Raw genomic sequence first — 12,817 nt, forward strand, 5'->3', positions numbered from 1 at the left:
TCAATACGGAACAATGGATGCTAGTTTATAGAGTTCCCGGTAAAGTAGGGGGCTGGATGGGCTCCCAGGGGACAGCAATTTCATTAATCCTGCGGCTCTGCGGTAACTTAGAAGGGGAGGTCCTGCATTTTTAAATATATTAAGAGTACCTGCTATTTGCTATAAAATAAGATTAAGGCATTTTGCGCTTAGGCATTTAAGAAAATAAACAAGGGAGTGGAGTTAATTGCTACTTTTTTTTTATGCACCATATATAATTTAGGATTAAGGCCGCAATCTTTTAATAGCATTCATAAAGATAATAATAGGTATATTATACACTTAATGCTTATTATGTCGAGATTTACTTTATGTAATAAAAAGTACCAGTGTTTTCACATTCCTATAATTATTAGATACATGAAAAATAAGGGACACATCATTTTATTATAAGCTAATTTTATCATAATCAATATTGAAATTTTATCTTATCACTTATAACGTAATTTTTAATCACATCGAAGTGAATTGTAACAACTAGTACTTGTGATAGCAACATGGCGGTCAAGAGTTATTTAACTTGTGTTTTATTATGTGTTTTACTACAAATATCAAATGGACAAGTGAGTCTCGTGGATGGAAAGATTAAAATGCAAATTGGCACAACAGCGAGGTGTCCGGATGCAATGAGATTCATGACACAATTAGTGCCAGTGTATGAGAAATACAAGCAATTCCTTGATATCGAATTCGTACCGTGGGGAAGAGCAACAAGAGACGAGAGTGGTCAGCTTAGTTGCCAATTCGGCGTCAGCGGTTGTTGGGCGAACCGCTTCCATAGATGCGTTCTTCACTTGTTAAAAGATAACCAGGACGCGGCAATAAAGTTCATGCAGTGTGAGTTCACCGACGCCTTGCCTGGATTTTCGGGTAGCTATTACTGTGCGACACACGTGGGTCTGCGTTTGATCGAGGTGGATAACTGTATGGCGACAACAGGAGATGCTCTGGAGGGACCAGCTGAAGCGGCCGCTGCAGATCCCATTAGAATTATAAACTTCGTCCCTTATATTGTGTTTAATGGTGATATCGATCGTCATACCTCGACCCAAGCGAGGAACCGACTTGAAAGTGTTATTTGCTTTGCATTGGCTGATACTCCGGGCACTGGTGTGACTCACTGTAAAATATAAAATAACAATAACGAATAAAGTGGTATTTAGATAACATTCTTATTTTGCTTAATTTATTACAATTTAAAGTAGATTTATCAAGTATAAATAATATACATGAATTTATCATCCAAAAATAAGATGAATTAAAACAGCAAATAATATATACGGTGTACAATGTTATTATTTTCTCAGAAACTCAATTTTGATACCTGTTTAAGTAATTTTAAAATTAACAATTCCCACTAGCGTCATAAATTTTCAGTGCAAAAAATTTAAAGGTTCAGGTGTAAGAGAAAATTGTAAACAAAACTTCCACCTAAGGAACTTTTCTTTGATAAACACCGCTGGCTTCAAATTGATATACAAAGAAAACATTGTTTCATAAAAATATAGAGGCTTAAAGAGTTTCGAGTTCTCGTGTCTTAGGGATTATCTTGAGATTCTTTTGGGAGGGAAAGGAAAGTATTTTTGCGAGATTTTCTTTTGTGCACGGTTTTTAAATGTGAATTTATTATTGCAATATGCGTGGGCTCTGTGGAGCGTGTATTTAATTAATTAATTAGATGGATCACAGTTGTGATTAACTAAGGTTTTGCCTATCATTATCTTGGGTATAACAGTTTTTAAATTTGTGTTAGTAGTTCTCAAGAAATATACAAAATGGATTGTTATGTAATATGTAACTACCTACCTAACATCTTTGTAAATTTACATTCTGCATATAAAGAAATTTGAATTTGAATTTTATTGAATGAATGAATGAATACTTTATTTGCACCAGTAACAAAATACAAAGAAAAAACACAAGCAATAGACTAGATAATACAAAAAGGCGGCCTTATCGCTAATACAGCGATCTCTTCCAGGCAACCTGTTATTGTTTAGTAATCGGCAGATTCCTTTAAATTAAACATGATCGCTTGGTAGGTGACATGTAGGTGTCGCGGAAGAATTCCAACAAATACCCGCGGCCCCATCATTAAAGCGGCTCGACGGAACACAGTGGGGTTTTAGTCGGTAAGAATCCGACATAACCCACGGCTCCTTCCCCGGGGGCCGTGGGTATCTTTGGAAGATTTCCCCACTATAAAAAAAAAAAAAGGTGACATGTAGGTGAATATAGTTAAGTCATAATATTGTAATATTGTTTGTAGTACGGGCATGGGTATTGTATAACATAAGCACAGGTGCGGGAAGTTTCCCTAATGTTATGCAGATAGTAAATTATAACGGTTATGTGATCATAATTATTGTGTTCGATCCTTGTAGATTTGGTTCAAATGGTTGTAAATTATGGATGTAATTACTGCCTTATAAATGTAATACTACTAGAGCTTATTGCTTTCATCGTGTTATTACATACACATACATACGTTACTTAACTATTTTTATTAACACTTTTTCAATGGGGTTATCTACAAGATAATTAAATATATGTTTAACACATGTAAAAGTATAATTTACTACTGACTCAGGTTTAATCGTTATTTTCTATTGAGTTTAATTTTAACTATTGTTTCTTTTCCCATGAAATAAAATTAAAGAAATCGTCCTTCTTAAAGGATTGTTCCCATAGAAATCAATAAGAACAGAAAAATATAAAATATCATTGGAATAAATGATAAATATCCAGACACTAGCTGTTGCCCGCGACTTCGTCCGCGATTACGTCGTTTTAGGTCATTCGTCGTTTAAAAAAAATACGTGACACTTTATTTTTGAATGTTCTTAATTGTCTCTTATAAAATTTAACTACATTAAAATTGAACACTCTGAAAATCTTAAAATCGGAGAAAATTGAAAATCTGAGGAAAACATGAAGGAATGTGATTTAAATTCTACATTACTTAGCATTTCAAATAATAATCTAAATTAAATGTAGATTAACAGTTTGAGCGCACCGTTATAGAATATGTACCTAAGTATTAAATTACGTTAGTTTACATAGTAACAAAACAAAAACACGATGACTTTCTTTCGCGCTCGGTACCACAAACTAAGCATGTTAATGGTACGTGGCCGGTGGCCCGCGTCACTTGACCCCCCGCGAGTTCCCCTCCTTTGTTATGCGAAAATACATTCGTCGCCCTGCTGTAGGAAAAATTGTAATACTGTGGCCTGGGCGTTATACACGCCCAGGGAGTTCCTGAGTGCCGATAGACGTCCGTCTATCGGCATTTATAACAATCTTATATTAATATCACCATCTTGAGGAAAAGCTTCTAATGTCGATTTAAAACTGCATACATACGAATTAACCTGATGAAACATGTTCTAAAATTGTGAAATGAGTTCAGTTTTAAATTCGAGAAATATTGATAATTCTTGTATTCGACTATTCGTTGTAGTCGAATACAAAATATATTTAAAGAAACTTAGGTTGGCCTTCAGGCAAAAGGGATCCTATCAAATGGTAAACTTGACCTTGTATCTTAAAAGTAAGCATGAAAGGACCTTCTGATAATTGTTGAGCACCAAAGGATCATTTGAAACGCACTACTATAAGAGCGAATATTGTCTAAGAACTGTTTAGATTGCACGTCATGTTCCTCTAAAAGTAGTGATTTCAAAGGTTCCGGTGTATCTTCAAACGAAAGCCGACTCCTTACTCCACTTTAAAGCATTACAAAAATAACATACTACGTTAATATCGCCTATACAGAAGATGATCTGTAATCAATTGTGAGGTTATAAGAAAACCCACTTTTATATTTGTCGGACCCCACCACCGAATTCGTAGATTGATCTTCTATGTTTACCTCTAAGTCATTAAGACTATGCGAAATCTGTCTGCAGTAAGAGGGGCCTCTCGCTATTCGTCCGTTTCCAGAGACCGAATAGTTTCAATTCTTAATCTTTCATTAAACAAACTTAATAATCGTTTTTGTCTCAATTAATTGTAATATTCGCGTCCCTACTCTAGTCATTGCTTATGCTCATGTTCATCTTCAAGAGATCGAATAATATTATGGTGCACCCTATCATTTGTCAAACGGTCTTCATATTGAGTAAAAGTTTCAGATTCTCGAGATAAAATGTGACGGCCGTGATCAGCTGTGAGACGTTATACCCTCTCAGTGAAGGTTTCGGTCTCACGGGATAGTACATGCCGTTCGCGGTCAGCTGTGAGCCGCAATTCTCGTTGTGAAGCGGTTTCAGGTTCTCGGCATAACACGTGTTGTTTTCGGCCTAGAGTATACCTCTAACGATTCTTGAGAACTCTTATTTCTCATTTTCTTAGCTTTGCTCGAATTTCGAGATAAAGATTTTTTAGGTGGCACTGATGCATGAAAATAAAAATTGAGTTAAAACGGACTGAGAGTGTTATAGACAAATATAATCAGAAAGCTTCGAACTCCTAAGCTATCGGAAGTTACACGTGTTATTGTGAGTCAACCATAAAAGATAGACATTTATGATGTCGGGAGATATTTTTTATATAATAAGGAGAACATTTCTTTCATACATGATTTCTGTGTAGCTTTAACCATTAAGGTTGCACACGCGACGAAAGCTTAAAAATGGAGTTACTGCTCTGCTCAGGAATATGAAAAATAATTGTACCAAGTTTCGTTTAAATCCGTCGAGTAGTTTTTGTTTCTATACCGGTTATACGGACAAAAATTTTACTGTTTGCTTCTTTGGCATCAGTGTCGATCCCTAATCACCCCGTGATAGTTATTTAGGAAATATATTTCATGTACAGATTTAATATACCTAAGTATACATAATATATTTAGATTCCAATTTCCATGTAACGTTAAATTCGACTATACAATAACTAACAGACAACGCAGGTTACTCTCGTTTCCGTAAGTTGAGGCGGCTACATATTCGGTCCTCATAACATCACTTTTAGTGAACGAAACGACAGCGCGGTTTAATTCGATGCCAACACCATCAGAAAAAAGGAAATATTTTTAATTGTGAAAAAATATTATGATTTACACTATTTTAATATAAAATATATGGCTGTGAGTGTGTAAAAATAAATCCAGCTAGTTTCACATCACACTTATGTTTATAATTAGCTATACGACATGAAAATATACATATTAATTACCAAGCAATAATCATACAGGTAAATACTGAACAAAAGTATTAACAGTCAAAGTTTATTTTTACTAACATTTAACAACACCCATGTAAATGATGAAGAAATGATAATTATCAACGAACTAACCTTTTCTATAATACTTAACACAGCACATTTTTTAAATTATCTTGCTCAACTCTGCTCAAAAATTTGAGGGTTTTGTTGGAACTGTAATGTGTCAAAACTATGATATATCATCTAAACTACGATACAACTTGCATGCGGAAATGCTCATTACAATCAGTGAATTTAAAGAATAACTAACAACTATTCAATTTTATTGAGCTGATGAATATCTTTTGCCTGGAAGAGAACACCGCCGCCTAATAAATATACTGTGTTTTCTTATAAAATCGTAACATAATTTCTTTTATCTACTAAATTTTAATAAATAAGTTCTTTTTGTTATTTTTATCTAAAAATGATCTTGAGCTTATATTAGGCAAAAGTATACATTAACTTTTTATAATTTCAGGACCGCACCTTAAATGGGGTGCTCGGAAAATATGCCTACGGATTATTAATAGAGAAATGATACCTACACAACAAAGTTATGTTGGTTCCATTTTATTTATAAAATATAATGAAAATGGGCAAATATAAAACATATTATGTAAAATGATTAAAAATAAATAAATGAAGCAACTACGATTCAAAGAAAACATCTTTTTCAGTGTGAAAATGCTCTAAGCAATCCTGGATGATGAGTAGGTATAATATCATGTACTCTCATCCCAGTACGGTCGGTACCTCGATAGCCATAACGATAAATATTATAATCAGTTAACAGCAAAGTCAGAATAAAAATCATAACTTGTACAGTTGTGAGTGCAAAATGTATGTTTCATTTGGCAATAACATTTTTTTCGGTACTAAAACGTAGTAGTTTGATATGTGGTTGGCTGCCCCTCCTCTCCTTCCTGAAAAATATCCTCCAAAATTACCCGAGATACTTCCAATGATTGAACCATACGTTGGACATTAACTTCAGTCAAAAATTGACGAAGCGGATGATTACTAATTTCCACTTAATCCTTGCTGCCACTATCTTCATCATCAAATCATCAATTTTCAAGTGGTGTTGTAAAATTGTCAGCAGAAATAGTCTTCCAAAGGCGATATAATTTTATGAACATTGAATCTGTAAATAAAAAATCAAACGTTAATAATTGTAAATCAATAAAAAAAGCTACTTACAAATAAAATTTTATCAACAAACTACTGTTCCCAACGCACCTCAAAATCTTGTAAAAGTCAAAAACAATTCATCATTTTATTATTTCATTCTAAAAGTGTAATATAAAACCATTATAAAACCAATAAAAAACATGAATTGCTATCATTATAAAAATAAATATGTACCTATAAAAGTAACAACTTACCTTTTGTGGGAACGCATGGTGAAAATTCACAAAACACGAAGATTGAATTTGATATTTTTGGTTTTATGACATTTATTTTAATTTTATTTATTTATTTATTTATTTATTCAAATGCTTTATAAATATAAATTTATAAATAATAAATTTATAAAGAATAGAAACATTCGATCACGAAATTATGTGGGTTCGAGTCCCGCCTCGTGATCGAATTTTTTCTATTCTTTATAAATTTATAAAACACGAAGATTAAAAATGTAACCAATGAACACAATCAATATTAGATTAATTGTAATGGTGTCTAGTTTGACTTAAAATAATAAACATCTACCCTCACTTTTAAAAATGTAGTATATTCACACGAAATATAAGCGCACCTTATAGGGAAGGGAAGATATGGGTTAAAGAGTTAAATAAATAACATGATTATATTTAAATTATTAATTTTCAACAGTTGTTCAGTAGTGATAACATGTAAATTGATTTGATTTTTACGAAATCTCATAGATGGCGCTGTTTCAAATTTGTCTTTATTATACTACTAAATTCATTAAACTGTTTCTCTGCCCAAATTACGTAAATGACATAGTTTTTATTTTGTAAAGCTAGATAATAGCATGGCTTACTCGAAACCAACATTTAAACATGAGTCTTTAGATTGTACGCTGTCGTAGTACACGGAATATGTAAGAAAAATATAGGTTCACAGCTCCTCCCGCGAAGGTGATATCATGATAATATGTTTAAACTATCCTCACCCGACCTCTTAGGAATATTCATGCAAAATTTGAAGTAAATCTATGCAGTACTTTCTGAGATTAGCCCGGAAATACATACAGACAAACAGACAAACAGACAAACCGACAAACAGACAAAAATTCTAAAAACTATATTTTTGGCTTCTATATCGATTATAGATCATGGATCAAGTATTCTTTTAAAAAAATATTCAATGTACAGTTTTGACTTTCCTACGATTTTATTATATGTATAGATATAGATATAGATTTAAACCAACGACGGCCGCGAGGACATAATCACACGATTAACGCTTATCTACAAAAATAATTGTGATATTAACGCTATCAAGCGACCAAGATTGTGCAACTTTGTCCATTATGAAGCGGTACAGGTCGAATTTCACGAAATCCTAATGGAAGCTAAGTATCATAAAACTTTTATTGCCGAGATTTGATAAGAACCTTATAATCCCATAGAAAAGGCTGTTAAGGCTGTTTTTTGGAGAATTATTAATTTCAGGGAGTATTTAACAATATTGTTTTTTTTTCTGGTCGGCAGTCGAATTTAGGATCTGAGGTGGCCACCTATGACAACTTTCTTAAAATGAAGGATAATAATAGTTTATAAATAACCTTATTATTTTAGAAGCTTTGATAAAGTTTTCAATTTTCATTAATATTTCATCTTCTTCATAGTATTATTGAAGTTATTTGTGTTTGTACTTGTTCTGCTGCATTCAAGTATTATTACAAATAACTAACAGAATCGATTCCTTGTCAGAGAAAATTTTAAGTTGTTACATTCCAACAGTTTCTATCAAATAGCGCAGTTTTGCAACTTCATAAATTTCCCATCACTCGGCTATGCATTCCATAAAGCTGTAGCAATACACTCAGGGTGAGATCTAACAAACGAGCACTGCTGCGGAAGTATCGTGAATAATTGAAGAAGCTGGTCCCTTGCGCGGGGCCGTCTAGCCGCTCGATCAATACTGTCCAAATATACTAGATAACTATATTTAATCGGGATCCTGATCTAAAAGGGTAAAGGATATAATATGTCCCAAAGGCAACAATAGGACATAGGGTAGTTCTAATTAATTTGTTCCATTTTAATTTAAGCGCAAATATCAAGGGTATGTGCCTTTTTAAAATGTTTATAATATAGGTATCTGACAAAGGGAAATTGAAGATCACATCATGATGTAATGGAAAGCAATAAAATGTTCATTTTTATGAACGGGTAGAAGTTGAATGAAGCAGCATAGATAGCCTTATAAAAACCCTGGTCCGATATTCTGAGATAAATATAGGAAGGAAGGAAGGTAAGCATCACGCCTCAATATCATTACCATCAGAGTAACATAGTTTATCCTGCTTGTTTTTCATTTCTGTATCAGAAAAATCCTAGTATCCTAATCCATTCGAATGGATCTGCGAAAAAGTCTAAGAATCAACACCTCATCAGCGGCGTTGTCACCTTTTCAATCTCGCATCAAAGGCCCGATCTGATCGCTTTCCATGTCCCTAATTAGCAGATCCTCGTTCAAAAGCCGTTCAGCTGGAAGTTATTGTTTATTGCCAATAGCTTACGAGCAAGAGGTGTGCTGGTACGGAAAATTGAGGCGAAATCGTGCATTCGATCGCACAGCGTTGTTTTCATACGAATCTTGAGCGAGCGCCACGTTATTTGAAATTGTGTACAGTTCGTAAATAGCTGGGTTATTAATATTGTATTCAAGAAATGAATATCTATAAATGATGAATCTTTCAGTTCAATGGATTAGAGAATGATTTTGATTAAAAGCAGATAATGTTACCGTAAATAACTTTCATTGTAAAAGGTTGTTTCAGGCGAAAAAATATAGTAACAGAATACCTAAACAAAGTTAGCTCTACAAGAATTCAGACGAAAAGAATTATTAAACGAATAATTAACATATTTATATCCGCCAGGTATCTTTACGCCTAAAGTTAAGCTATTGCGTGGGTAATATCAAAATTTTGGGTCTAATATAATTCTTGGAAGTTCCCGTCTAAATTTTTATCATCGCAAACAAGGGTGCTTAATACTGAAAGTTCTAAACTAGGTCCCGAGGTGCGACCCGCCTCTTATGAATATTTGAAAGATACTCCACTTTACCTTTCTTCAAAACATAAACTATCAAAAAACTGCATGAAACTTGCAGGCAGGTGTAGCTACTTGTGAAATAAATATTCATGCTATCTGCAAAGTTTCGCTCTAAGAATAAATTCCACGGACATTTATAAGGAAGCTACTTTATGAAATAATATTCCCATTTGCTCAACTAGCGTCGTAATGTGAAAATGGACGAATTAACATGCTTTATTTTAATTAAAAAGTAAAGTTCTTTACTGAATATAATGTTTTTATATATTACTTCGGGAAGGCACAGGCTCCTGAAACACAGCGAAAGCTATATTAGGAGTCTGGGGTCCTCTTATTTGTGTAATGTATTTTGGTTCAATAAATGATTTTTATTTTTATTTTATTTATTTTATATAATGCCTTCACTCTTCATCATGCTGTGCATATTATTACGCAAAAATGTTTCAATGCAGAAATGAACATTAATTAAAGAATCTACCATTTTTAATTATCTTTTTTTATTCAAGGAAAAGCTTATGATTTTCTTCGGTTACCTATCTTAATCTCGAATTTTAATATTCCGAATATCATAATCCAGAAAACGTTTGGACATTTTTTCATAACCCCGAATTTTAAAATTTCGAAGTTTTGTTTGCCATATAATCGCAACTCCAAATTTCATTTGCCCAGTTCTTTATTTGTACGACGTTTTACAATCCAGACGAATGAGTTCCAGACATACGAATTCTAAATGCACAAAATCCAGATGACCGTAATCCATATGCACGAAAGCCAGATTTTTAAAACACAAATTTTTGAAATACAGTTAATTGATATCCAGACAAACAATGTCCAGATTTTTGAAATTCAAATAAACGATATCCAGCAAAACGAAATCCTTCTAGGGGGTCGCAGCACGAACCTAACCTAACATTCTGAATAGATTTTAACACTTTAACCTTTCTGTAATGGGCAAGTAAAACAATAGCGAGTCGGTTCTGGCACTCGCCGGCCGCTGCCGCGGCACGCTCGCTTCGCTCGCTCGGCTCGTGCATGGGGGGTCACAGTTCAAACCTAACCTAACCTACTGAGTCGAATTTGACACTTAAACCTTTCTGTAATGGGCAAGTAAAACAATAGCGAGTCGGTTCTGGCACTCGCCGGCCGCTGCCGCGGCACGCTCGCTTCGCTCGCTCGGCTCGTGCATGGGGGGTCACAGTTCAAACCTAACCTAACTCACTGGGTCGAATTTGACACTTAAACCTTTCTGTAATAAGCAAGTAAAACAATAGCGAGTCATTTCTAGCGTGGGAGTCGTAGTTCAAACCTAACCTACTGAGTCGACTTTGACACTAAAACTGGTCTGTAATGGACAAGTAAAACAATAAATTTACTTACTGACAATGATTATTTTCAGTCGATAGAAAAGGTATAATCACGATTGTATGGAAATCAAATAAAAAGATTATGAAAATCTGGCAATAGTTTATCTGTTATACGATTATATGGGAACCAAATAAAAAGATTATGAAAATTTGGCAATAGTTTATTTGGAAAATGGTACGATGGGAAATAAAAAAAAGTGTTCTGAGAATCTGGTATAATAAGATCTGTATTATGAGAATACGGGAAACAAAAAAATACTTTTTAAAAATCTGGTTTTGGTGCATCTGGAAATTGATTCATCTGGGAAATTAAAAAAGGAATTTTAAAAATTTGTCATTCATTACATCTGTCTTTTAAAAGTTCTAACAACCGTTTTCGGGGTTTTAAGATTCGGGTAATAGAAATTCGAGTTTTTAATAGGTTACCATTTTCTTCATATGAACGAGCTTATTATTTCGAGCTGGGTGAGTTTTATTCAAAAGCACCCACCCACCCACATATTTCAGCTAGATCGTATTTATAAACTCAAAGCCACGTAATCTTCGTGTACATAATATTCAAGCCTATGTCACCGTTTTATATACTTACATACAGTCGTAACATAAAACTGGATATAATAATATATATGTATAAGTCACGAGACACGTTCTATTCAATAAAAATGTCTGCCTCTTCATAGATCGTAAAATCTCTTTATATTTTAATAATGCATCTAAGCCCATATTAACTGTTTTTGAGGGTGTGAATGTGGAAATAAAGAAAAATTAACGACAAGGAATGATTAATAAGACGCAAATATTCTTCAGTAGATTTCAAGAGAAATTATTTGTCAAGACGATTCGTAAATAATTTATTTTGAAATAAAAATAATTTAATAATTAATTATTTAAAGACATGTGAAACATTCTATATAGATATATACAACCTTTTTTGACCATAATAAAGCACTGGCAGCTCACAATTATTTTTTAAATTTGGAACACTGAAAAAAAAAAGAATATGTTGAGCTACCGATTACATTTATGTTTTTGTTTTAGTTTAGCATTGATGTGTTATTATTATTAGTAATATTACTAGGTTATAAATTTTAAAAAAGGAGTTATTAAGTGAAATAAAACACATAACATTAATTCGTAAGTACATTTCAATTGAATCTCCGTAAACGCTCTAGCATACCGTGTTACATTGAATCCGCTAAGAATGCCAAATATCCCCAATATAGGTCATAGATTGAATTCGTAACAGCAGATCGGCTTTGATCATCATCCGCAAAGCTGAAGGATGGCGGTGCGATCATGCAGAAGTTATCGCTTATTGAAATCGATCCCACGACCCGGGATGCCAGATATTTTCACATCACCATTATGAAGGTGTGAAGTTTTACATTTAAAGCGCATATGCAAGCTTTTGTGAGGAAATTTTAAAGAGGTAATATTTTCTCTTGTTTAATAATTTAGATAGATTTTATTTATTTGTACATCTATAAAAATATTTAACCTTTAATATTCGAGTAGGCTTTTTGGTTTTAATATCAGTACATTAAAATTTTAAATGAACCCAAAACAATTCATTCTTCATTTAACGTCATAGTAACTTCTAGAATAGATACCAATTTTTTTAATCAAACCTTGTTTCTAAAACGTTTGGTTGTCTATGTAAATACATACATATGTACAATTTATCAGGCTCCATAAAACGAATAAAGGCAGGGGACTACATGAAATACATATTTTACATTTTTGACAGTTGTGTCTCCCTAAAGATTTATTGCTCGGGGAATATGAAGTTGCGCCTTTTCGTGTAGACGAGAGATTTTTCGTTGTTTTCTAGAGATAATGTCTCAACTGTCAAGAGACGGGATGGCTTCAGAGTATAAATCAAAGTATTTTGTGTGCAACCAGGTGCACTGGAGTGATTAAGTTATGCCAAGTTTAACCGTGGTTCCATTTAGA

At 33.4% G+C, this 12,817-nt stretch overlaps 1 protein-coding gene across 1 annotated transcript; it reads left to right on the plus strand.

Moving 5' to 3' along the window:
* The first annotated feature begins 508 nt into the window (after positions 1–508).
* LOC149902983 (GILT-like protein F37H8.5) lies at positions 509–1,216 on the plus strand. Its single transcript, XM_090109448.1, has one exon. The coding sequence runs from the start codon at positions 537–539 to the stop codon at positions 1,170–1,172; it is 636 nt and encodes a 211-aa protein (XP_089965574.1). The 5' UTR covers positions 509–536; the 3' UTR covers positions 1,173–1,216.
* Positions 1,217–12,817: the final 11,601 nt, after the last annotated feature.

The sequence above is a fragment of the Colias eurytheme genome, chromosome 14, assembly GCF_061535395.1.
Source record: "Colias eurytheme isolate Ceu_HAF_F1 chromosome 14, ilColEury1 Martin Lab GWU primary, whole genome shotgun sequence".
NCBI classification, from domain to species: domain Eukaryota; kingdom Metazoa; phylum Arthropoda; class Insecta; order Lepidoptera; family Pieridae; genus Colias; species Colias eurytheme.

Coding starts and splice junctions, on each gene's coding strand:
- LOC149902983 (XM_090109448.1), top strand. CDS start 537: ATGGCGGTCAAGAGTTATTTAACTTGTGTTTTATTATGTGTTTTACTA.